The sequence below is a fragment of the Carettochelys insculpta genome, chromosome 3 (assembly GCF_033958435.1).
Source record: "Carettochelys insculpta isolate YL-2023 chromosome 3, ASM3395843v1, whole genome shotgun sequence".
Taxonomy (NCBI): Eukaryota; Metazoa; Chordata; order Testudines; family Carettochelyidae; genus Carettochelys; species Carettochelys insculpta.
The window spans coordinates 208,969,796-208,996,644 of record NC_134139.1 but is presented as its reverse complement, the minus strand read 5'-3'; the positions used below and the strand labels follow the sequence as shown (position 1 = coordinate 208,996,644).

Sequence of the window (26,849 nt, the reverse complement as noted above, 5' to 3'; positions counted from 1 at the left end):
TTTACTGGACCTCAAGAGAGGAGGACTCTCACTATCCTCGTTGAAGGTCCACCTTGCCGCCATCTCGGCGTTCAGACATGAGGAGGAAGGGCACACAGTGTTCGCCCACCCTATGGTTACCAGGTTCCTCAAAGGGTTGGTAAACCTATACCCCCCTCGGAAACTGATTCCACCTTCGTGGAACTTGGACCTGGTGCTTACCACACTAATGGGACCACCGTTCGAGCCCTTGGCCACGGTTCCCCTCCGCCTCCTTACAATAAAGACGACCTTTCTTCTTGCAATTACGTCAGCTCGTAGGGTGAGCGAGCTCGCGGCAGTCATGGCAACGCCACCCTGCACTGTTTTTTCCAAGGAGGCGGTAACCATACGGCTGCATCCAGCCTTTGTTCCCAAAGTTTCTTCCGAGTTTCACATTAACGAACCTATTGTTCTACCCTCGTTTTATCCAAAGCCTCATAACTCCAACGAAGAGGCGCGCCTACACCACCTGGACGTGAGGAGGGCGCTAGCCTTCTATGTAGACAGGACCAAGTCCTTCCGGAAAACGGATAGACTCCTAGTCTCCCTCGCTCCCAAATCGAAAGGAGAAGGTCTCTCCTCGCAGAGAATCTCAAAGCACATTGTATCCTGCATAAAAATGTGCTACGAGCTCAAAAAGACTCCTTTATCGGCCACTCTCAGGGCTCATTCCACTAGGGCGGTGGCGGCATCAACAGCCTTTTTCAAGGGCGTTGCGTTAAAAGACATTTGCAGAGCGGCGACCTGGTCATCCTACGACACCTTCGCCAAACATTACGCCCTTCACAGGGTATTCCAAGAGGATACCCGTCTCTCTGCAGCGGTCCTCTCGGGGACAAGCTGCACATAATCCGATTACCCACCTCCTATCTTGGGTTACTGCTGGGTAGTCACCTGTTGTGGAGCACCCACGGGGACACTCGAAGAAGAAAGAGAAGTTACTCACCGTAGTAACGGTGGTTCTTCGAGATGTGTACCCGTGGGTGCTCCACTACCCGCCCATCCTCCCCGCTTCGGATCTCTGTTAGTGTTTTGCAGGGGCACCCGAGGCGGTTGGTCGAGGAACTGGCGGGGACCGGATCGCGCACATGGCCAGGAGCGCGCAAGGGAGCGGCGTGCGCCGGTGCATGCGCGGTCCGGCAGAAACTGCTTGGAAGATCCGATCTGCGGTGCCGGGCAAGCCCGACACCTATTGTGGAGCACCCACGGGGACACATCTCGAAGAACCACCGTTACTACGGTGAGTAACTTCTCTTTCTCTGGACCAGAAACATTCCTCCTCTGGCAGGAAAAGGGGTGCTCCTGGACCAGAGGGCTGGGGCAGAAGGGCAAGGTAAGCTGGCCTTTTGACAGCCTTGTGTGGGGCTGGGGCACTGGCTGTGGCAGTGAGCTGCAGCAGGCCAGCAGGGATGGCTAAGGGGAAGAGGGCAGAGATTAACCTCCCCGGTCCAACAGAATCCTCGCTCAGGACCACTGAGGTCGTGAGGTGCAACCTGTAGTCATATAATTAGCAGGTGGTATGTAATGCAGTGCATGTAACATGTACTGTACAACTTCTGATCTTTTGGGACATTTTATTATTTACTAGTGTAAATGACCTGACAGCAGCACGGAACATGAACATTTGTGGAAAGCCAAGCACAAAGTGCTAAAATCCTCTTTTTGGGAATTGAGTGGAATTTGGGGTTTCTTGCTTGTGAAGAACTCTTTGAATATATCTATCTAAAAGTACTGCTATAGATCTCAGTGTCACGGCTCATATTTCTTAACACAGCTAGTATGGAATCTATGGGTATTTAATGAAAATTTAATCTGAGAGTATTGAAGCAAGAACTCGCTTTGTGAATGAAGAAATTTTGGATTTCATTGGCTTATAGTCCATAGGAAATTATTTAACAATACTGTACATCCTTGCCAGCTTGTGCCAATGCTGACCATGATTTTGCTCCTGTCTTTCAGTACTGATGCTCTTAAAAGATTAAATCCCTGAGAGCAACAGAGAGTGAATGATAACTCGTAGAAACTATTATATGCACTTCAATGAAATGCTTTTGCTTGAACTGTCAAGTTGTTTAAAATTAATTTTAGATTTCCATAATTGTAAACTAAAATTTTGGTGGGAACACCCCCACGCTAGTGACATGCATTTTGTATGACTTTTTGGGCTGCAATTTATTTAAGAAGTTTTCTGTTGAACAAAATAGTCTTTTATTCCTTAAAAAATCAACTCCCAAGACCATTGTTATGTGAATTGACTGTTGGATCAGACTTGAAATGTGTCTCTACCTAGGACTTCTTCACTAGTGCAGTATTTCTCAGCCAATCGTACGTGTACCCTTGGGAGTACACCAAGGTCTTCCAGGGGGGTACATCAACTCATCTAGATATTTTCCTACTTTACAACAGGCTACATAAAACACTAAAGTCAGTACAATCAAAAGTTCACTCAGTGATGTTTCTACTACTTCATATACTTTATGCTGAAAGGTAGGTATAATATTCTTATTCCAATTCATTTATTTGATAAGATGACAGAAAGTCAGCAAATTTTCAGTACCATTCTGTGAAGTTTTTGTAAGTAGTTTTTAAGGGAGGTGTAACTTGGTGATATGAAAAACAAATCTGACCCCTGAAAAGGACACAGTAATCTGGATAGAATGAATGACACTTGTTTCAAGACCTCAGATTACCTTAGAACTATGTTTCTCAACAGGTGGTATGTGTATCCATACACGAGTGAAGTCAGGGGTACTTACTTTTTTTTGAAAAACAGCTACTTTATAAAAGGCTGAAAGACACTGAACTAGAATATGAAGTGTCAGTTTGGTTTCATGCACTTGGGGTCACTTAATTTCCATCCTATTTCATTTTTTTTTCCTCTTCTGTTCCTTATTATAATTGCAGGGAGAACCACAAGCGTGAACCAAATCCAAATTTAAGCAGTCATATGTTAGGCTTCCTGCTGCCTTTATTGTAGTATGAGAGCCTTCCACATCAAATCCGCTAGCAGAGGAAAACTCCCTAATAGATTTTGAAGTCTTTGGCTGTCCTCCCTTAAAACAAAAAAGCAGTCCTGTAGCACTTTTGGACTGCTGTTTTGCCCTTTTTTTTCTTTCTGTGAATATACAAACTAACACAGCTACCCACTGAGATGCCTCCCTTAAGTGTCTGTCTTGTACGCAGACAGAATGAAAGCGGTATCTCTGAAATTCTGTGGGTGGCAGGAGGGTAATGGGTTTTTTAGTTGCAGCCTCACATTTTTGCATTTTTGCATTTTTTTTATTTAGTATTTCAGTGTTCATGCTGAATAACTTTCAGTATTGGCTTGGTATGAATGCTTTCTTCAGTTCTGCTTGGTGATAAATGTCCATATGCTGCCACTTCAAGCTTTGAGCAAGAGTAGGTTTACCTGCCAAATGTGAGTTTAGATAGGCAAATGTAATTCTAAGTACTCATGCCTTTGCTATAACTTAATGTCTGAATCAGTTTTCCAGTTCTGTTTGCTGTTTTAACAAAAACAAAACACAGCCTCCAACATTCTTCCCATTTTACTGCCAAAGATGAGCTATGCTATTCCTAACAGAAGTATTTTACCCATTGTACCTCATGTCAGGTTTTTAGAGCCATTCCAGTGGAGTTTATTTGTATTGAATTGTGACTAGCTGAAAGTAGGAAATATGCCATATAGTGAATGGCTGCAGTGGAATATATACAGCCTCACATACCTTTGGGTTTTGCAATGACCTAAATATCCAGTGCTATGTTAACTTGATCAGCAGTTTCAAAAGTTAAATCATCCTTATTTCTAATACTAGTCAGTACCCAGAGACGACAGTGGAGACTTCTGTAAGTTAAAGAAGCAGTAGTCTAGACAAGACAGTACTTGTTAGGCCAATCTCTTGTAACAAATGTGAAAGCCTTATAATTGCTACAAGCAGTACAAGTAGGTTATGTTGAATAGAAAAGAAAAAGTAAACTTGCTGTGTAGTTTTGATATTTTATATAATATCTCAATTTAAAGTTTGATTTGTTTTACTTTAGAAGCTCAGGTTCTGACTAGACTAGCTATTAACCTGTACAACTAGTGAAATTATGATTTCTCAGAAGCCAAGAGTTATAAGTGTGCAAGTGATTAAAATTCCCTGCATTGTTTAAAAGATGTTTAACACCTGCACAACTTGAATGTAATAGCCTTTTGGATAAAGGAAGACTTTGTTTTAATACAGGCATTCTTGGCCATGTCAGTTAAGGTGCTAAACCCCGACATCCCAGAGTAGCCCAGAAGTTCTCCAGCAAAATCAGAACAATGATAATTTGTAATACTAAAGAGAAGCAGAATACTCAGTCTCCCTTGGTAAGCCATAAGCACAAGTCAAATTTTCTTTTAGATCTGTTGATCACTTTCAGAATTTTATGCCATGTGAGATGGGGATCCCCGGAGTGCAGCATGTGGCTCTGGGACCTCTTTGTTCCTTTACCTCTACTACCTGAGCTGTGTCTCATAATGTTTGCTACTTGTTGCTGGCACAGCCCTTCCACGGCAGCACCTGCAGTCCCACACCCACCTAGATCTCATGAATGCTCGCAGATGCACTCATGAATCACTTGAGAAGGTGCCAGCTGAATCCACCAAACTCCCAGCGCTGTATCTGAGGCATAAACTGGTTCACTGCTTCATCAATGAAAAGTGGTGTCTGCTCTTATTTACAAAGGCTAGTGTCTATCCAAACATTTCAGGGAAACCCACTGGTAAAGAGAAACGTAAAGCAACTTGTATGAAAAAGATTAAGTGACAAGTGGCTACCAAAATGAAATAAAATATTTTATACGCACACCGTCTAAATTCTCAACTCTGGCAACATCTAGATAAAGCAGCTTTTCTCACTCCGTGAGATATTGCAATCCTTAATATAAAGGTTTGGCCCTTCAATGGAGGAGACTAGCCTAGTTTTGAGTCTTCAGTTTTTCTGAGCATCCTTATTCCTTGGGCAAAGGTAGAGTCAGGAGAAAGGTCAAGCAAGGGCCCCCTGATTTCTGCTTTATATCCTTAGTCCATGTACTTAGAGAACACAAATCCAGGCATGTCTGGTGGACATGGCGGAGTCCCCAGGCAAGATTGAGCAAATCCCTTGGTGAGGCCTTAAGCAGGTGAGTCATTGAATTGTAACAGAGTAGTGCTGTTAGTCTGTTTCAGGGGAAAAAAAAGAGTCCCTTGGCACCTTTATAGACTAACAAACTTATTAGGGCATAAGCTTTCATGACCTAAGTAAAGCTTATGCCCCATTAATTTTCTTTTAAGCTTTTAAGATTCTGCAAGACTCCTTTTTGTTTTGCTGAATTTTTGTAGCTCCTGTGCTGGATAGTGGCTGATAGTTGTTTGAACCCATCTGGGCATTGGTTACTTCCTTGTTGTGGTCTCTGGGGAACTCATATCTGGCTGATTCCCCAACCCATTGAATGTTATAGTGACACCCATATTCTCATACCTCATACATTTTAATGATATTCATAGTTGGATGGAATGGGGTGTTTCAATAGATCATGACCTTCCCGTAATACCTCATGTGCATGCTTTATATGCAAGTTCATAGTTGATAAGGCCCTACCACATTCATAATTCGTTTTGGTCAGATTTCATGGTCATTATTTCAGATATTTAAATCTGCAATTTCATGTTGTAACTGTAGGGGTCCTGACCCAGAATGGAGTTGTGTGAAGGTCACAAGATTGTTTTAGGGGTTGGAGCTGTGGTCCTGCTAGCCTTCTGTGTTGTCAGCAGCAGCAGCAGCACAGAAGTAAGGGTGGGAATACCATAGCATTCTTGTTCCTGAACTGCAGCCTACAGAGCTAGGACCTTAGGCAACAGTTAACACTTTCTGGCTATGTCTACACTAGCCCCAAACTTCGAAATGGCCACGCAAATGGCCATTTCGAAGTTTACTAATGAAGCGCTGAAATGCATATTCAGCGCTTCATTAGCATGCAGGCGGCTGCGGCACTTCGAAATTGACGCACCTTGTGCCTCGTCCTGACGGGGCTCCTTTTCGAAAGGACCCCGCCTACTTCGAAGTAGGAATAAGGGGACTTCGAAGTAGGTGGGGTCCTTTCGAAAAGGAGCCCCGTCGGGACGAGCCGTGAGGTGCGTCAATTTCAAAGTGCCGCGGCCGCCTGCATGCTAATGAAGCGCTGAATATGCATTTCAGCGCTTCATTAGTAAACTTAGAAATGGCCATTTGCGTGGCCATTTCGAAGTTTGGGGCTAGTGTAGACACGGCCTCTGCGTGCCAAGTCCTGAAAGCAGCAGTACAGAATTAAGAGTGATGGGGGTATGGTATTGTCACCTTTACTTCTGCTCTGCTGCTGCCTTCAGAGCTCGGCACCCTGCCAACGTTACGATCACTGCTCTTCAGTTGCCCAATTCTGAGAGCAGTGCAGAAGTAACGATATCAATAGTGTGATCCTGCTACCATAACCTTGTAATCCCCCTGCAATTCCCTTTTGGGTCAGGACTCCAAATTTGTGAAATGTTGTCCTCCTCGTGAAATTTGTATAATATAGGGTAAAACACGCACAAGGCCAGATTTCATGGTCCATGATGTGTTTTTCCATGGCTGTGAATTTGGTAGGGCCCTAATAACTGTGTATAAATGAGGCATATAGGTGTTAATAGAATGCTTCCCCAAGGTATAGGAGTAGAGAAACCCTGGCCTACGATATGTATCCAGACCCTGAGACTCAGGGATCTGGCCCATGGAGGGTGTGGAGTCCCGAGGCTCGGATCAAGCAAGCTGCAGTCCAGGTGCAGACCATGGACTCTGCTGGGGGCTGGCAAATTGGGGTGGGGTGCGGGGGAAAGCAGGAAGCCATTCCCAGCTCAGTTGCTGGCTGCTGCTCTTCTCCCAGCCAGGAGGAGGGAGGGGGAGCAGCAGGCATGGCATCAGATGCCTGCCTGAAGACTTCTTTCTGCTGCTTTGATTGGCTGGAGGTGTCTGGGAGGGGGTGGTGCAAAGTAAGTGCTCCCTCATTGCCCAGCTCCTGTGCCCCTCCCATCCAAACCCCCTTCCACTCTTAACCTGACCCCTCCCCCCACACCTGCACCTCAAATCCTCCACCCCAGACTCCCCACCCATACCTCATTGCTGCTCACTTTTTCCCAGACTCCTCCATTCCAGAGCCCACACCCCAAATTCTCCTGCCCACTTCTGACCTTGGCTTATTTGAGCCTGCTACCGAGACCCCTCCCACCCACACCCCATAGCCCTGGTCCCTGACTGACTTGTCTGTGAGTCAGTGGCTCCTGACATGAACAAGGTTCCCCACCTCATTATAGAATGTCACATCGCCTTCTAGCAGCTTTTAAAAATTAATGCTAGCTAAACTACTTTCTTTTATGCTAGGTATCTACTAAGAGTTCCCACCAGTGCAGCCGGTGGATCGCGAACCTTTCTAGAAAAAGCTCCATTGTCCTCTCCTCATCTTCCCTACCATGTTAGTTAAATCTGTTCCCTCTGCTGAAAACAGTTCTGACAACTGTCCAAATGTGGAATTGTTTTTTTAAAAGTATCGTCTGAAGTTTTTTTGTCTTATTGATTTGTAGGGATAGACTTCAAGATCAAAACAGTGGAGTTACAAGGAAAGAAGATCAAGCTTCAGATTTGGTAAGTGACATCCTAGAACTTGTGCTGCCAACATAATTACAATATGGTTCCTAAGATAGTTTAGCTCAGCTAAACTGAATATTGGTTTCCAGTCCAATCAAGATTGCGTTTGTTGCTCACTACTTTTTTTTTCCCCCAGAAGTGTGTGGTGGTTTTTTTTTTTGTTTTTTTTTTTTTTTGGAGAAGCAGAACATTACAATTTGTAGAGATTCTTGTCTAGGTACTTTGCATTTCTTCAGTTTAATTTCATGAATGCATTGTGTGTTTCTGTGACTGTGACGGAGGTTCTTCAATAGGCTTGTGGAATTTTCTTAAAGAATATGACAGCAGAGTTTGGAATGGAAAGATGAAGTGATTAAAACTTTTTTGTTAAACAGTTGCACAGAACTAATAATTCACATACTCTTCTTAAGTACTCAGGGAAACTAGACCTTCATTCTGTTAAAAGTTTGGTGCATTTCCACGGGGACAGTAGCTGCATTTCAGTTACATACTGTTGGCAATGCTTCTCTGAATGTTTGAAAACTGGGAAATAGTCCATTGTTTTGTGGAAAATTTAAAACTGATTCTTCTACAATGAGGCATACTTGGTTTATAGTACACTGACTTGGCTTGTGTTCAGAAACTTAAATTTGTGTAGATCAAGCAAGGCTGTAGCTGGGAACACTAGTAATTCTTGGTAATAAAAAAAAAATTAAGATTTCTATATAATTTTGTTTGGCCTCCCACACATAATAAGGCATGTAAAGTATAAATATAAATACTTGATTGGCTGGTGAGCTCCGTTTTTAATACATACAGTGGACCCCTGACTTAGGCAGAAGTTGCATTCTTGGCAACCTCTGCGTAAGTTGAGTTTTTGTGTAGCTTGGGAGCCAGGAAACTGACCAGTGCAGTAGCGCTGGTCAGTTTCCAGTCTCCTGTGAGTGTGGGGAGCTGGGAGCCAGAGTCCAGCTCTCTGCTGCTCTCAGGAGACAGTTTCCAGTGAGCTGGGAACCGGGCGCCAGCCTTACTCCCAGCTCCCACAGTGAGGTGAGGAGCTAGAGCCTGGTGCACAGCTCTCCTGCCACTTGGTTCCTGGCTCCCCACCACTCTGAGCCAGGCACAACTTCTCCACTGGGGGACACTGGGGAGAAGCCGCAGCTGCACGATTGTCTGTGTGCCAGGCTTCCCCCATCTGGGAGAAGCCTCACTGGGCAGACAGCTGCAGCAGTGTGGCTTCTCCCAGCAGGGGGAAGCCGGGGAGAAGCCATGGCAGTGTGGCTGCCTGCCTGGCTTTCCCCAGCTGCGGAGAAGCCTCAATGGCATGGCTGTCAACTCAACTTCCTCAGGTGGGGGAGCCAGGCAGACAGCAGCTGCAGAGCAGCTTTGAGTTGTGGTTAAGTCATGTTAACGCAAGGTAAGTGCAAAACTCAAAATTACACATTTTGGGGGTTTACTGTACTCCCACGTAAATCATAGAACAATAGAGCTGGAAGAGACCTAAAAGGCCATCAAGTCCAGCCCCCTGCCCATCAGATCAGCCTAGCCAGGGCTTTGTGAAGCCGAGACTTAAACACCCCCAGGGATGGAGACTCCACTGCTTCCCTGAGTAGACTGTTCCATTGCTTCACCACCCTCCTAGTGAACAAGTTTTTCCTAATGTTCAACCTGGACCTTCCCAACTGCAACTTGAGACCATTGTTCTGTGTTCTGCCATCCGTGACCACTGTAAACAGCCTATCTCCAGCCTCTTTGCAGCCTCCCCTTCAGTAAGTTGAAGGCTGTTATCAAGTCCCCCCCTCAGTCTTCTCTTCTGCAGACTAAATGGTCCCAATTCCCTCAACCTTTCTTCATAAGTCATACACTCCAGCCCCCTAATTATTTTGGTCGCCCTCTGCTGGACCCTCTCCAGCGTATCCACATCCTTCCTATAACTGGGGACCCAGAACTGGACACAGTACTCCATATGCGGCCTCACCAAAGCTGAATAAAGAGGAACAATCACTTCTCTGGATCTACTGGCAGTGCTCCTCTCGATGCAACCTAATATGCCATTAGCTGTCTGGCTACAATGGCACACTGACTCATGTCCAGCTTCTCATCCACTACAACTCCCAGGTCCTTTTCTGCAATATTTGGGATTCTTCTGGCCCAAGTGCAGGACTCTGCACTTGTCCTCATTGGACCTCATCAGATTTCTTGCAGCCCAGTCTTCCAATTTGTCTAAGTCACACTGGACCCTATCCCTACCCTCTTGCATATCTACCTCTCCCCCTAGCTTAGTGTCATCCGCAAACTTGCTGAGGGTGCAATCCAATCCCTCATCCAGGTCATTGATAAATATGTTGAACAGAACAGGACCCAGAACCGAACCTTGGGGCACTCCATGAGAAACCGACTGACATCGAGCTGTCAATCGCTACCTGCTGGGCCCGACCTTCTAACCAGCTTTCTATCCATCTTACCGTCCACTTATTTAATCCGCATTCCTTTAACTTGCTGAGAAGAATATTGAGTGAGACCGTATCAAAAGCTTTGCTAAAGTCAAGATAAATCACATGCATTGTTTTGTTCCCCTTCCCCCCCCCCCCCCCCCGCCAAAACCACAGAGCCTCTTATCTCATCGTAGAAACTAATCAGGTTGGTCAGGCATGACTTGACCTTCATGAATCTGTGCTGACTATTCCTGATCACTTTCCCCTCCTCCAAGTGCCTCAAAATGACTTCCTTGAGGAGCCCCTCCATGATTTTTCCAGGGACTGATGTAAGACTGACCGGCCTATAGTTCCTGGGATCATCTTCTTCCCTTTTTTAAAGATGTGCACTACATTTGCCTTTATCCAGTCATCCGGGATCTCTCCTGATTTCCATGACTTTTCAAAGATAATGGCCAAGGGCTCGTCAACGACATGCCAACTCCCTCAGAGCCCTCGGATGAATTAGGTCCAGGCCTATGGATTTATGTACATTTAGCTTTCTTAGATAGCTCCCAACCTGTTCTTTCCCCAGCAAAGGCTGTCCACCTTCATCCCACAGTGAATCACTTATCGCATTAGTCTGGGAGCTGTCCTTGTCCGTGCAGACAGAGGCAAAGAAGGCATTAAGTATTTCAGCTTTCCCTCCATCATCTGACACTGGGTTACCTCCCTCATCCAGTAGGGGCCCCACACCCTCTCTGATCACTTTCTTCTTGCTAACATGCCCGTAGAAACTTTTCTTGTTATCCTTCATGTTCCTCGCAAGTCTCAATTCCAGTTGCGCTTTTGCCTTCCTGATAACTGCCCTGTATTCTTGAGCTGTACATTTATATCCTTCCCTAGACATCTGTCCAAGTTTCCACTTTTTGTATGCTCCCTTTTTGTGCCTAAGTTTTTTCCAAGGTTTTCCCCAGTAAGTCAGTCTGGCCTCCTACCATATTTACTTTTCTTGCTGCGCATCGGGACGGTTTCCTTCTGCGCCTTCAATAGGGCTTCCTTAAAATACTGTCAGTTTTTGTGGACTCCTTTTCCCTTCATGGTAGCATCCCAGGGGATTCTGCCCATCAGGTTCCTGAAGGAGTCAAAGTGTACTTTTCTGATGTCCAAGGTGTGTAATTTACTGCTCTCTTTCCTTCCTTTGGTCAGGATCCTGAAGTCTACCATCTCATGATCACTGCTTCCCAGGTTGTCACCCATCTCTACCTTCCCTATTAGTTCCTCCCTGTTTGTAAGCAGCAGGTCGAGCTGCGCGTGACCACTGGTTGGGTCCTTCAGCACTTGTACCAAGAAGCGATCCCCAACATTCTCCAGAAACTTCCTGGACTGCTTGTGTACTGCCATATTGGTCTCCCAACAGATGTCAGGGTAATTAAAGTCCCCCATGATAACGAGAGCCCGCGATCCGGAAACTTGTCTCAGTTGTCCAAAAAAAGCCTCATCTACCTCATCATTCTGATTTGGCGGCCTGTAGCAGACACCAACTGCCCCATCTCCAGTGTTGCCTACACCACTAAGCTTGACCCATAGATTTTCAACAGCCTTTTCTCCCTCCTATGTACTGGAGTTCCAAGCAATCATAGTGCTCTTGCATACAGTGCTACTCCTCCTCCTTTTCTCCCTTTCCTGTTCTTCCGGAACAGTTTATACTCTTTCATGACAGCGCTCCAGTCATGTGAGTCGTCCCACCAAGTCTCTGTTATCCCAATCAAGTCATAGTTCTCGGACTGGGCCAGAGCTTCTAATTCTTCCTGCTTGTTACTCAGGCTTCTCGTATTTGGTGTACAAACACTTTAGATAATCAGTCGATCTCCTGCCTTCTCTACTCAAACCCCAGGGGTCCACTTTTGTTGTACATTCCACTTTGAATTTCTTCCTGGCCTCCAAGTTCCTTTCTCCCCTCAGGGTTTTGGTCACAGTGCTTTATTGAATGCTTTATTGAAAACACATTTTCCTTGTGAAGTTGCATTCCCTCATCCATTCCTATGACTGACTGGTGGTTCTTTCATATATATATATGAGATGAGAGAAAGGTGGTGAAGATCTTGTGGGTTCTGATAGCTTTCTTTCATGAGTTTGCTTGGACTACCTTTTCTCCGTCAAGTGCACTCCATGCTCCTTTAGTTGTCCAATTTCCAGTTAATCTGCCCACTTCCCCACTTGGCAACCAAACCTTCAGACTAAAGAAGATGGTGATTCTGTGGAGCAGAATTATGGTCTTTTATTCCTATTAGAACATAAGAACGGCCATACTGGGTCAGACCAAAGGTCCATCTAGCCCAGTATCTTGTCTGCCGACAGTAGCCAATGCCAGGTGCCCCAGAGAAGGTGAACCGAAGACGATGATCAAGCAATTTGTCTCCTGCCATCTATCTCCTGCCTTTGACAAAAGGCTAGGCACCATACCTTACCCCTTGCTAATAGCCGTCTATCGACCTAACCTCCGAATGTTTATCAAGCTCTTTTTTAAACTCTGTCAGAGTCCTGGCCTTCACAGTGTCCTCTGGTAAGGAGGTCCACAGGTTGACTGTGCGCTGTGTGAAGAAAAACTTTCTTTGATTAGTTTTAAACCTGCTACCCATTAATTTCATTTGGTGTCCTCTAGTTCTTATATTATGGGAACAAGTAAATATCTTTTCTGTATTCACTTTCTCCACACCATTCATGATTTTATATACCTCTAGCAATATCACCCCTCAGTCTCCTCTTTTCTAGACCGAAAAGTCCCAGTCTCTCTAGCCTCTCCGCATATGGGACCCCTTCCAAGCCCTTAATCATTTTAGTTGCCCTTTTCTGAACCTTTTCTAACGCCAATATATCTTTTTTGAGGTGAGGAGACCACATCTGCACGCAGTACTCAAGATGTGGGCATACCATAGTTTTATATAGCGGAAGTAAGATATTCTTTCTTATTTTCTATCCCTTCTTTAATTATTCCTAACATCCTATTTGCTTTACTGACTGCCGCTGCACACTACATGGATGTTTTCAGAGAACTATCTACTATAACTCCAAGAATCCTTTCCTGATCTGTTGTAGCTAAATTTGCCTCCATCATATTGTATGTATAACTGGGGTTATTTTTCCCAACATGCATTACCTTACACTTACCCACATTAACTTTCATTTGCCATTTTGGTGCCCAATCACTCAGTTTGCTGAGATCTTTTTGAAGTTCTTCATAGTCTGCTTTGGTTTTGACTATCCTGAACAGTTTGGTGTCATGTGCAAGCTTTGCCACCTCACTGCTTACCCTTTTCTCTAGATCATTGATGAATAAATTGAACAAGATTGGTCCCAGGACTGACCCCTGGGGAACACCACTAGTTACCTCCTTCCATTGTGAAAATTTACCATTATTCCTACCCTTTGTTTCTTGTCTTTTAACCAGTTCCCAGTCCATGAAAGGATCTTTCCTCCTATCCCATGACCACCTAATTTACATAAGAGCCTTTGGTGAGGGACCGTGTCAAAGGCTTTCTGGAAATCCAAGTATACTATGTCTACTGGATCCCCCTGTCCGCATGCTTGTTAACCCCTTCAGAGAACTCTAATATATTAGTAAGACACGACTTCCCTTTACAGAAACCATGTTGACTTTTTTGCTCAACAAATCATGTTTCTCTATGTGTCTGACAATTTTATTCTTTACTGTTGTTTCTACTAATTTGCCCGGTACTGACGTAAGACTTACCGGTCTATAATTGCTAGGGTCTCCTTTAGAGCCCTTTTTAAATATTTGTGTTATATTAGCTGTCTTCCAATCATTGGGTAGCAAAGCTGATTTAAAGGATAGGTTACAAACCACCGTTAATAGTTCCACAATTTCAGAACCCTTGGGTGAATACCATCCAGTCCCGGAGACTTGTGGCTGTTTAGCCTATCAATTAGTTCCAAAACCACCTCTGATACTTCAGTCTGGGACAGTTCCTCAGATTTGTCATCTATAAAGGACGGCTCAGATTTGGGAATCTCTCTAATATCCTCAGCCATGAAGACTGAAGCAAAGAAATCATTTAGTTTTTCTGCAGTGGCATTATCTTCCTTGATTGCTCCTTTTATGTCTATCTCTGTTGCCCCTCCATGTTGTATTTCTCCTATGGCAAAGGACTTTTTCAGCAATGGCAAAAGTAAATGAAACTGCACATGTAACCAGCTCTAGTCTGGGCCAAAAGGGAGGCGTTGTGCAGGGTTGATGTATGGAAGAATGGGTGATGGGGGGGGAACCTAAAACTGCGCTTCTGCTTGCTGCTTTTGCAGAGGCGCTTTTAATTTGTTCCTCAGTTTGTGTGTACCATTATTTTAGAGTGACTCTTGCTTCCTTTTGGCAACCCTAATCTGCTACTTATGAAAGCAGTAGCAGACGTTTGCACCGAAGTACGGCGTGTGCATTTTTCTTTTCATTTCTTGAGACAAAGTGAAAGCAGTTATTTACCTTTTTGGCACTGCTGTAAATATTGGAACTGAGTGACGCGCGCACACGTACACTCGTTTCAGGATCAAGGTTTTCCCTGCTTGGGTTCTAGCCAGACACAAGTGTCCTGGGAAGAATGTCTAGAAATTGAGTCAGTTTAATATTTGTCATATGTGAACCCAATAAACAGAGGACTCTACTAATTTAATATACTTTGCATCATGAACATTACAACCCGCTCAGTGTACACACCATATCTTCTCCAGGATTTTGTCTAAAATCCTTATTTTGTCGGAATACCAGGGTAATAGGGTCAATAGCAATAAGCAACGGTTGTCTAGTATGAGCTGTTCATAAATTGCTTTTTTTGATAGAAGTACAAAGCTAGTGAAAGAAGAAACTAATTTCTCTTGAATCTTTTCTTGAGCATCTCTATAGTCACAAGCAAATCTAAATAAATGGTTTCAGTGAGAGCATTACCACTTGGATTAGAAAGAATTGGAAAAGAAGCTAAACAAGAAAAGGAATGTTGGGAGAAGATGTCTAACAAGGCGCATTTGGTAAAGATGCTGCTTATAGTAGAAACTAACGAACGTGTATGTAAACAGGACTTTGTGTTTGTAGATACTAAACTGGAAAGACTTGTGAACTGAAGTAACAAGATGACTTAGTGGGGTTAAAAACTATGGACTGGAAATGGGATGAGAGTTGGAAGAAGGCCACATAACTACATTGTGGGTAAATTTGGGGCACTCACTTGGGAGAGAAGATTGTGAAACCGTAATGGTGAAAGACATAGGAATGTTGACCTGCAACTACACATGGCTTTTCAATAGTGTAATGCAGTAAAGCCCATTGTAACTTTTTAGATCAGCAGTGAACAGCCAGAAATAGGAAGTGGGCTGCACTGCGGAGAGGAGGCAGACTGGGTCTACAGGCTGCAGGTGGAGCCTAAGTGGGACGCAGTTTGCTCCCCTGCTGATGCATGAATACACGAGTCATTCCTCAATAATGTGGCACCTTCATTCATTTCTAGACACCTCACTATAGACAGGTTGAAGGGAAATTAAAGAGCAGCAACACTAATATGGGCCTAGGCAAAATTAACTAAGCGAGAAGAATTGTGGATGCTGGTAGTGACTACACCCATGGGATCTTTGGATCTAAAGTCATGAGCATCTGTTGCCTGGGCTGAAGAAGTAGGTTTTAATGCAGGAGTCGCCAGCCTTTCCGACTGCCAAAGTTTGCCCTTTTGACTTGTGAATGGGCCGAGTACTGGTGATACTTCGTCACTAATAGTGCTTACACCAGATTCATTAATTAAAAAAAAAAAAAAAAACCCCACAAAGATGCATAGTTATACTGTTTAGGTGTGGCTGGTGGCAGGGAGAGCTCTGGCCTGCAGAAGTGGTGCAGGCATGTGCTGGGAATAAGCAGGCTAAGTGGGAGCAACTGGGCAGCCCTTGGGAAGTAGGACAGCCAAACACCTCACTGCAATTAACCATCTGCCCACAGGATGATGGGTGTGATTCATGAAGTAGCAAGACAGAGCAGAAATGGAAAGTAAGAGGGCTTGGCCCCCATTCCAGACAGTAGACAGAAGTGGGGGGCAAATGGACTTAAAACAACAAAAAAAAAACCCAAAAGCCCTACCCTGGGGCAGGTTGGAGGGGGTGGAGAGGCTAAGTACCTGTCCTTGGGGGAGGTAGGGGCAGCTGGGGCAGGGGCAGAGGGGTCAGTCCCCTTCCCCAGAGGAGAGGAGAGCAGATGGCAGAGGAAGGGGAAGTGGCACGTGCAGCCAGGGGAGGAGCTCCTTTTCTACCCCATCTTTTGGCTTGAAAGGCTCAGCTCTGTGCTGCCCTGCACCCGCAGCCTGAATGGCCCAGCCCTGTGCTCCCGGCACTTCCATGCTGCCCTGCACCTGCAGTCTGAAGGGCTTGGCCTCCTCGTCCTGGCAGCTGTACACCGCCCCACACGTGCAGTCTGGCTCACCTGCATTGCCCCTCCTCCAGCCAGCCCAGAGGTGGGGCTCACATGTCCCTGCTTTCCCATGAGGGCTCTCCTCACCATGGTGTGAGCAGGGCCTGAGGATCTCTGTGTCGCCTGTGCAAGGTGGGAGGAGGGGTGGGTCTGAGCTCCTGCCTTGCGTGCCAATGAAAAGCCTCTTGTGTGCTGCACTTGGCACGTGTGCCGCGGTTGCTGGCCCCGTCCTAAAAGTTGTTGCAGACTCAACCCTCCTGACAGTCTCTGGAAAGGTATAGCTACAGTTTTAAAATAGCTGCTAGTAGGATGACTGTCTGTAAACATTTAAGATCTCTAGTTTAAAAAAAACAAAAACAAAAACCAAAACCAAAACACCTCTAGGCAGATGATAAGCGAAAATGTGGAGAGGTATTTGCAGAGGTGGAATACCCTTGATTTAGAGTAATGTCAAACAAGACAGGATAAAGTTCCAGGCAGTCTGATTTAGTGGCTTAGATTGCTGTGCTGAGATTCGGAAGAGCTGGCTTCTGTTTCCAGCTCTGACACTGACTCTTACTTCAGCCCTGTTCTCATTTCTCCTGCTGCTCGTTTTGTCTTGTCTACTTAGGTTACATCTAGACTATGTGGAAGGTCAATGCAGCCAGGGCTGATCTTCCAGAGTTCAGTTTCATGCCCCTCTATCAGGCACATGAAATTGAACTATTTGGGTGTGACAGTTCTACAATAGTGGAAGGAGTAAGGGAGGTCAGTGTGAGTTTCTCCCCTTGACCTCGTTCTGTGAAGATGGATCCTCCTATTAAGTGCAGCATCAAGCAATTTCTCTGAACACAACTCATGCCAAAACAATCCAAATTGACTTATTGTTTTGGCAAAAGTTGCATAATATAGTAGTATGAATGCGTTATAAAAATTAATATACCTACAATCTAAATACTATTCAAACACCTTAGTATTTTTGATATACACAATTTCATATTTAACATTTTAGAAAGAAAAATGTCACTAGCTGAAAATTTTTTTCACAGAACACCGATTCACATCACATGGAACGCAAGTTTGGGAAATGCTGGACTAGATACCATTTTGGTAGCTGACAGGGATTAAGGGAATGGGGAGAACCTGGCTTGCTGGGCAGAATTCTTCTCTGTTAGGTGGGACTGTGTTAAATTCTCATTCTCTTACAGTTAAGGTACTGTACTCTATGGTACAGCTTTCTATAGGTCTCCTGCAAACCCTGATCGCTAGCTAGCCTTTAGGCGTTCAACTAAGAATTTTATAAAATTGTCTGGATTTGGTCCCTGTAGTACAAGCTGCTGACATTTCTCTGTGCAAGCAATCTTGTTCAACTTATTCGTCAATGATCTAGAGAAAGGGGTGAGCTGTGAGGTGGCAAAGTTTGCAGAAGACTCCAAGCCGTTCAGGGTAGTCGAAACCAAAGCAAACTCTGAAGAACTTCACAAAGATCTCAGCAAACTGAGTGATTGGGCAGCAAAATGGCAAATGAAAGTTAGTGTGGGTAAGTGTAAGGTAATGCACGTGGGGAAAAATAACCCCAATTATACATACGATATGATGGGGGGCAAATTTAGCTACAACAGATCAGGAAAGGATTCTTGGAATTATAGTGGATAGTTCTCTGAAAACATCCATGTAGTGTGCAGCGGCAGTCAGTAAAGCAAATAGGATGTTAGGAATAATTAAAGAAGGGATAGAAAATAAGACAAAGAATATCTTACTTCCGCTATATAAAACTATGGTATGCCCACATCTTGAGTACTGCGTGCAGATGTGGTCTCCTCACCTCAAAAAAGATATATTGGCGTTAGAAAAGGTTCAGAAAAGGGCAACTAAAATGATTAAGGGCTTGGAAGGGGTCCCATATGCGGAGAGGCTAGAGAGACTGGGACTTTTCGGTCTAGAAAAGAGGAGACTGAGGGGTGATATGCTAGAGGTGTATAAAATCATGAATGGTGTGGAGAAAGTGAATACAGAAAAGATATTTACTTGTTCCCATAATATAAGAACTAGAGGACACCAAATGAAATTAATGGGTAGCAGGTTTAAAACTAATCAAAGAAAGTTTTTCTTCACACAGCGCACAGTCAACCTGTGGACCTCCTTACCAGAGGACACTGTGAAGGCCAGGACTCTGACAGAGTTTTAAAAAGAGCTCGATAAATGTTTGGAGGTTAGGTCCATAGATGGCTATTAGCAAGGGGTAAGGTACGGTGCCTAGCCTTTTTTTGAAGGTGGGAGATGGATGGCAGGAGACAAATCACTTGATCATTGTCTTTGGTTCACCTCTTCTGGGACACCTGGCATTGGCTTCTGTCGACAGACAGGATACTGGGCTAGATGGACCTTTTGGTCTGACCCAGTATGGCAGTTGTTATACTGATGTGGTTTTGATAGTGAATTGTGTGCAATACAGTTCCCTGAATATGCAGTTTACTGAAAACAGAGGGGCGCTTTCAGCAGATGTTACTGCTTACTAAGGATAGTATATAGTTACTCTAGCCCCTAAAGGTCCCAATCAGGACTGGATTCTCTTTATTATACATTGTAGAAATACATACAGAGCCTGCGTGTGTAATTGCCCACAGGTAGACTTGAACCTGGGACCTCTGGAGCTTAGTGCAGGGTCCTCTACAGTGTGAGCTAAGTGGCGAGTGTTTGTCAGTTCAGGCCGTAGAGGATACTCATTCTTTCTCTGAAGTTATCTAACTGCCACTGCATGGGACAGTGAACCACACGTAGGTGTGTGGGTTACACCTGCCTCAAAGGGTTAACAGTGTAATTTTGAAAAAAACAGAACAAAGGCTCAAAAACAAAGATCAAGCCCTTTTGAAAATGTAGTGGGTTTCCATGACATTCCCTGCTTTATTTTGGAGTTTGTTTTGATGTTCCCTGTAAAAGTGAGTTTCTTTCCAGGTTTGTGTCTTCTGCTGGTGGGGGGCTGCTGCTGTAATGTTTCTCTAAGAGATCACTTTGTATAACTATATGTAATCGCCAGGTCCTTAATTTTGATGCCTATCAGTACTTAGTTATGTAATTTATTTACAGACTTTTCATCCAGTCCCCGCAGAACAGCTGCTGAACAGGGCATACGTTTAGTGGAGTGTGGTTTATCTAAACACAAACTGCACTGTTTTAACTATACTACTGCAATCCCTTGATATGGGTGCAAATTATGCCAGATTAAGGCACTTTTATGACAAAATGACACCTTTTTTAAAAAATATAATTGCATCAGTACTGAAACTGTACACCATGCTTTGTGTTCCATTTGTAACCCCAGAGGTAGAGACACAATGTACTAGAGACCTAAGTCTCTGCTCTACAGCCTTGACTGAGAGCCATCTGACCTTTAGGTCACATGGTGGAGTACATCAATTTAGCCCATGTAGCTGCAGGTTCGGTATCTCCTGCTGACAACTGGGTCTGTTGAGCTGTGTCTAAATTTGTCCAAAATTTCAAAATGGCCTCGCTTATGGCCAAATCAGAGAATACCAATGAGGTGCTGAAATGAATATTCAGTACCTCATTAGCATGCTGCCAGCCGCAGCACTTTGAAAGCATCTCATTCTGCTCATGTGCGCCTCATCTACACGGGGGTCCTTTTCAAAAGGACCCTGCAAACGTCGGAATCCCCTTATTCCTATCAGCTTATTCACTCTTATTCAGCTGATAGGAATAAGGGGATTTTGACGACATAACACAGGGTGTTCGTCTATAAGGTGTGACAGGACTTCTTGTTGTTCTAGATGATATTGAAAATATCTGACCTATTTTAAGCTGGTTAAGGAACAAGATGGTGAAGAATTTGGATGTTATATAATAACTTATTTAAATCGATTGTGTAGCTTCCACTAGAATTTTGTGAGGAGCACTGGTCACTCAATTTCAAACCTTCTCTTGTACAACTGGGAGTTTTGGAAGGAGGCTCATTTTAAACAATTGAAAAGGGTGAGAAGACTAAGGCACTCTTGGAGCGCACAAAAAATGAATGGGCTAAAACTTGTATTCTCCTGGTCTGAACCCAAGAACAAAGCAGATAATAAAATTTAAAGTTGATAAGACTCAACTAACAGCATCACCTTGTGAAGTCTACACTTGATCACCGAACTGAATCTTCAGTTTTCAGAGAATGAAGAAACTCAATCATATTGTGTTTTGGCTTTCATGTTGGGCTTAATTTATAACCATTGATCAGAAGTGCCAATATGTTTGATTAAGTAATGAGAAGGTTCTGTAACTTTCACTGAATAATCACTTGAACTATATAAGGAGAAAAAAATCGTGTTCATTTAGTTAGATTATGCTGGACTTGTACTGAAACTCCTTGCTGTTAGCCTTGGGTCATCTGTCAAGTCTCAACTTAATAGAGGATGTTTGTTGGGCTGTCTGAGCCCTTTTATAGCTCCTCCTTTCTCCTGCTCTGTGTAAACTTCAACCATTTTGTGGTGGTTTGAAGTAGATAATAAGAACTCATTTCCTGAGTCCCATGGGGTGCTATCATTTGTTATGATGATATGTAGCATTCAGCTGTGGGGGAGGGTGCGGGGGGCATCCAGCCTAGGCACTGTGCAGACATAACAATCCTCGTCCTATCAAAGCAAAAAGCAGTCAAGTAACACTTTGAAGACTAGCAAAATAATTTATTAGGTGAGCTTTCATGGGAGAGAGACACTTCTTCAGACCATAGCCATACCAGAACAGACTCAATATTTAAGGCACAGATAACCAAAAACAGTAATCAAGGAGGATAAATCAGAAAAAAATGATCAAGGTGAGCACACCTTGATGATTTTTTTTCTGATTTGTCATCTGTGCCTTAAATATTGAGTCTGTTCTGGTATGGCTGTGGTCTGAAGAAGTGAGTCTGTCCCACAAATTTCACCTAATTATTTTGCTAGTCTTTAACATGGTACGTGACTGCTTTTTGCTTTGATAGTATATAGACTAGCACGTCTCCCTCTGTTACAATCCTTGTACTGAGTGTGTACTGTCTAACTAGATGAGCCAGACAGTAGTAGGAGAAAAAGTATAGAGTGTACGAGCCGTGAACAATGCTGTGGTTACTGAAAAGTTCTGTGATCTTTGGCTGTGTGTTTAAATCTTTCTTCAGTGGGTTTGTAAGGACAGCACTGTAATGGAAAGACAAATGCAGGGGGAAGTACTGGTTAAAACAGCCAGCCAGTCAGCATGGAGAATATGCTCAGAGTGAAAACAGCAGAAAGTGTCTTTGTAAGTGTCCATCCCTCCTTTAATTACTTGCTGGTTTGTGTGTCAGCTGGCCTATACTATAAATTAGGTTGGCTTGTGCTGGCATAGTTTTGCATGCTTTACACTAAAATTTATCCTCTGATATCAGCATAATTTCTGAGCAAAGCAGAGCTGTGGTTGACCTGTTGAGGTCATTGCATTGCATTAGACACAGTTACCTGTGTGAACTCTAGACTTCCAGCAGCTGTCCCTCATGCTGAATATCGTGGAAGGACAGAGTGCCCAACACCGCCGTCCTTGAGCAAGCTGGAATCCCAGCCGTGCACACCCTCCTCAGGCAGCGGCGGCTCTGCTGGCTTGGCCACTTCCACAGGATGAATGATGAAAGGATCCCAAAAGACATCCTGTATGGCAAGGTAGCCTCTGGCAAAAGACCTCCCGGATGCCCCCAACTGCGCTACAAAGATGTTTTGCAAGAGGGACCTCAGGGAGGTGGACATCGAGCCGGACAGCTGGGAGGAGCTGGCAGATGATCGCAGCAGATGGAGGCAGGAACTACACAAGGGCCTTCAGAAGGGTGAGATGAGGATCAGACAGCTAGCAGAGGAGAAGCGAGCCCACAGAAAGCACAGTAGGGACCTGCCAGACACCCACTATGCATGCAACAGATGCAGCAAGGACTGTCGCTCTCCTGTGGGCCTTCACAGTCACAGTCGACGCTGCAAATGATGATCCCAAATGGAACTACGAAGGGCGCGATCCATAGTCTACATAGGCTGAAGGATGCCCTCATGCTGATGTCCCTGCCACTGGCTACTCTGGACACAGTTGTGAACTCAACTGCCCAGGGACTGAGCAGATTTGAAACCTCTCTCTCTTCCCCACTCATTTTAAACCATTTCATTGTTTTTGAAACAGTTTTTCCTGGTTGCTCTCTTTGGGCACAACTCTCAGCCCACCGCGCGCACGTGCAGTAACCATGCTGTCTCTGTATGCTACTGTAGAGCAGGAAGGAAGTTATGGATGGCGTAAGTCTGTGTAGAGAAGACTGCAAGCACAGCAGTGGAACATCCATGGAAATATAGACAGACATCTGTGTGGAGATTGCATGGAGAGTGATGAAACTGGGGTACTGCGGCAGCCATTAACTTTGATTCAGTTGCCGGAGGCTATTTTTAACTCTGCCCCCACCCCCTGGGCAAAAAAAAAATCTTAAGGGACTGTTCCCCATCCAAACTTGCCTGTGTAATTTACTTTATCTAGTGTCCAAAAGGAAGACGCCCACTCTCCCCATCCCCACGGCCCTTGCTCTTGATGACTCATCAGAGCTGCTCAGCCCCAAGCCAAGCAGCCCCGAGAGCCAGTGTGGCAGCTCGGGTAGTGGCACAGTGGTGGCAGCTGAGGAGCTGGTGGTGCCAAGTTGGCTGTCTTGGAGGGTGTGCGGTGGTGCAACGACTCCTCGGGTGCCACACTGTGTGGCTCTCAGGGCTGTGTGGCTTGGGGATGAGCTGCTCCATTGATGAAGCTCCTGAGCCAGAGCTGCTGCCAACCGCATAGGGCCTGTGGAGTCGGTGTGCCGCTGCCTGAGCCAGCGTGCCAGCCTGTATTTGCCACAGTATGCTTCCCTGTTCGCCACATGTGGCGAATGGGGGATGTGTTGGACACTGGCTTTATTCCATCAACACGGACAGATGTTAATTCTGTAGATTTACTACCAAAATTAATAAATAGATCACAGTCAATATTTAAATTCAGCTACCATGAGAAGATGGAACTATTAAATTTTAATAAAGCTAGATTGTGTGCAGTTATTAGACCATCTACACTACTATTCCTATATCATTACTCCCAAGAGATGGCCTGTGATTGGTCCTTTATGTAAAAGGCACATCATGTCCTGGGCTGAAGTTGTGAGGGACACAAGGGGGCAATGGTCACAAGACACCCACCATCACCTGACTTGTCCATGCACCAGTCCTAACCCAGGGGAAGGTCTGGGACAACTTCCCCTCCCCCCCCCCCCCCATCTCTTCCCCCAAGCCGTGTCCCCGGAGCACTGTAGCTCAGGAGGCTAATGGGGCTGGAGGTCTGGCACCAGCAGCATGATTTGTGGCTCCCTTGTACTCACCAGTAGCAGTGCGTGTGGGAGAACGGACCAATGAGTCCCTAGCTTGCTGCAGTCCACTGGCTACTGGCCATTTAGCTGCACTTCCTGTTGGTGAGTGCGCTGAGCGGTCCCTCTCCTGAGTGGTGAGCTGAGGGAGAGGAGCGACCTAGGTCACTGTTGTTTTCACTTCTCTGTGTGTGTGTGTGTGTGTGTGTGTGTGTACACGTACACATACACACTTCCGCTGCTGGCACCAGGACTCGGCTCTGGCTTCTTGTCTCTCCCATCCATGGTGTTGCAGGGGCACTTACTCCCCTCCTCCCTGATTGTGACCTTTTGGCCTAGGGGCATCAACCTTTTCAAGGCAGAGTGCTGAAATTTGACCTTTTGACCGGTGTCCGTGATACTTTTTAAAGTCACTAATTAGTCCTGCTTACAACCGCTGTGTTAATAGAGATAGATGGAGAGCTTTACTGTTTAGGTGGTGGCTGCTAGCAATAGCTGGTCTTAATCCACAGATGGTATGGCCTTGAGAGAGCTCCCAGCTGCATGGGAGAGGAAGAGCAGGCCTGAGCTCCTGCCTCCTGTATCCATGGACATTAGCTTGCGTGCCACTATTGGCACCTGTGCTCGAGGTTGCTGACTCCTGGCCTAGGGTATTGAAAAGGGTGACTAAAGCTCTGGTTGACAACCATGCTTAATAGCCACGCTACCATAGCACAGAGGAAGTCCTCATAAAAAGAGTAAAGCTTGTCTATTCAGAAGGTAGAATGTTCTTATGGGCATTCTGGGAGGGTGGAATGAGCTCCCTTCAGGAACTAGAACCATTGCAGACCTCACCAATCTTTTGATTTAGATGAACACAGGACTTACACAGATATCTTAGATCAGTAAATCTAATCCCCCTGCTGTTCCATATGGTGCCAATGAGTGAATTAATTTAAACTGCAACTGGGTGAAAACCAAATATCCTAATCTTGTGGTCTACATGGCTCAATTTTTTAAAGCCAGAAGTAGGTGTAGTTGGTGCTGTTGTCTTGACATCTACATAACTTACAAATTAACTTTGAGCTGTGACTTTGCAGTAAGCCCATTAAGTAATGGTTAAACTAAAGCATGTCTTGATCTTAAACTATCCAGTTATGAAGAGTCTGCAATATCTGGGAATCTGTTTAATTCACTAATTACATTCACTGTTGAGGAGCAAACTTTATTTTCACCTTGATGTTTTCATATTGGCTTCCAACACTTGGATGTTTGTGCCTTGATCTGCAAGATTAAAGAACCTTTTAAGATATGATTTGAGACGATCAAATTGCACCTTAACTTTCTCTTTGACAAAAATAGATTGAGCTCCTTAACCTATCATGAATCTTCTCGCATGCTGTATACAGTAGTAATGTTCCCCTTTGCAGATCTAGAGCAATACTTTTTTGAAATGGAGGGCTGTCAGTTAATTGCTGTTACATGTAGGATTAATGCTACAGATGGACTAAATTTTATAAAGTTATGATTAATCGCACTGTTGAACAATAGAGAACCAATTGAAATGTAAAACAAAGCAGCCCTGTAACACTTTAAATGTTAACAGTATTAGGTGATGAGCTTTCATGAGAGAGACCCACTTCTCCAGATCTGAAGGAGTGGGTCTTTCCCATGAAAGTGCATCACCTAATAAATAATATTAGCCTTTAAGGTGCTATAAGAGTGCTTTTTTTGTTTCGTGAAGATACAAACTAACACGGTTACCTCTGAGACAAAACTGAAATATATTAGAAATATTTTGAATCTTTTCCTAATTTTAAAATCTATTCAGGCACAGCACAGAATACAAAATATACGGTGCTCATTTTATATTTTTAATTAAAATATTTTTGTTGTAAAAATAGCATTTTTCAGTTTACCACATACAAATCATCCTTACCCTGCTTCTTGTTCAGCCATCTGCTAAAACAAACTAGTTCTGTGTACATTTACAGGAAAATACTGCCTGCTTCATATTTTCAGTGTCACCTGAAACAGAGCAATTGGTGTTTGCATGGCAGTGTTGTTGCTCATGTAGAAAGGTTAAGTGCCAGATATACAGAACATTAATATACCCTTTAATACAGTAACTTTTTTGAGTGTAATTGTGGTTTAAAACCAAATTCTGCTTATGTAAATTACCCTTTCATGATACAAAGTCTCAGGGAGGTAACTGTTAGTCTGCAACTTTAAAAACAGGCAGTCCTGTGGTACCTGAGAGACTAATGGTTTTATTAAATCATCAGCTTTTGTGGGTAAAAGTCACTTATTTAGATGGGTGGGGATTCTGTTATTTCCACCTATCTGACAAAGTGGGTTTTATTCATGAAAGCTCATGACCTAATAAAATTGTTAGCCTCTAAGGTGCCACAGGACTGCTGGTTTGCTGTTCATGATACAGATTGCACTATAGTATTTAGGAGGTGAATTGAATTGAAAAATGCTTTTGTTTCTTGTTTACTGTGCAAATGTTTGTAATCAAAATAATAAACCAGCCCTCTGCAAGTCAGTCTATAACTGAAATCAGTACAGTTGAAAAAGTAGAGGAAAAATATCCACAAACTTGTTTAAATTGGTATTAATTATAACAGTGATTAATCTCCACTTTTATATTGCAGTTAATTGTGGTGGTTTTAATGGATTTGCCAGCCCTAATAATGACTAACTTGGGGTAGTTTTTTTCTTAGATTCCAAGATTTAGAGATTACTGTGCTCCTCTTTGTTGACCTTCTGTGTAACATAGGTCATAGAAGTTCCCCAAAATAATTCCTGGAGCATCTCTTTAAACAAAACAAAACGACAAAAAACAAAAACTTGATATATACCTTTAAATGCATTTAATAGAGACTCACCATAACCACTGGGAAATTATTCCAGTGAGTAGTTATTTCTGTCATTCAAAATGTATGCTTGATCAGCTGGAATTTTGTCAAGCTTCAGCTTCATTTAGATTTTGTTTT

The 26,849-nt window shown here is 44.1% G+C and overlaps 1 protein-coding gene across 1 annotated transcript in view; it reads left to right on the top strand.

Annotated features, from left to right (window-relative positions):
* RAB10 (RAB10, member RAS oncogene family) overlaps window positions 1-26,849 on the top strand; it is a 73,228-nt gene that overhangs the window by 29,641 nt on the left and 16,738 nt on the right. The window contains exon 2 of the mRNA XM_074991521.1: window positions 7,619-7,679. Coding sequence (XP_074847622.1) covers window positions 7,619-7,679 — 61 coding nt within the window. The remainder of the gene's footprint in view (window positions 1-7,618; window positions 7,680-26,849) is intronic.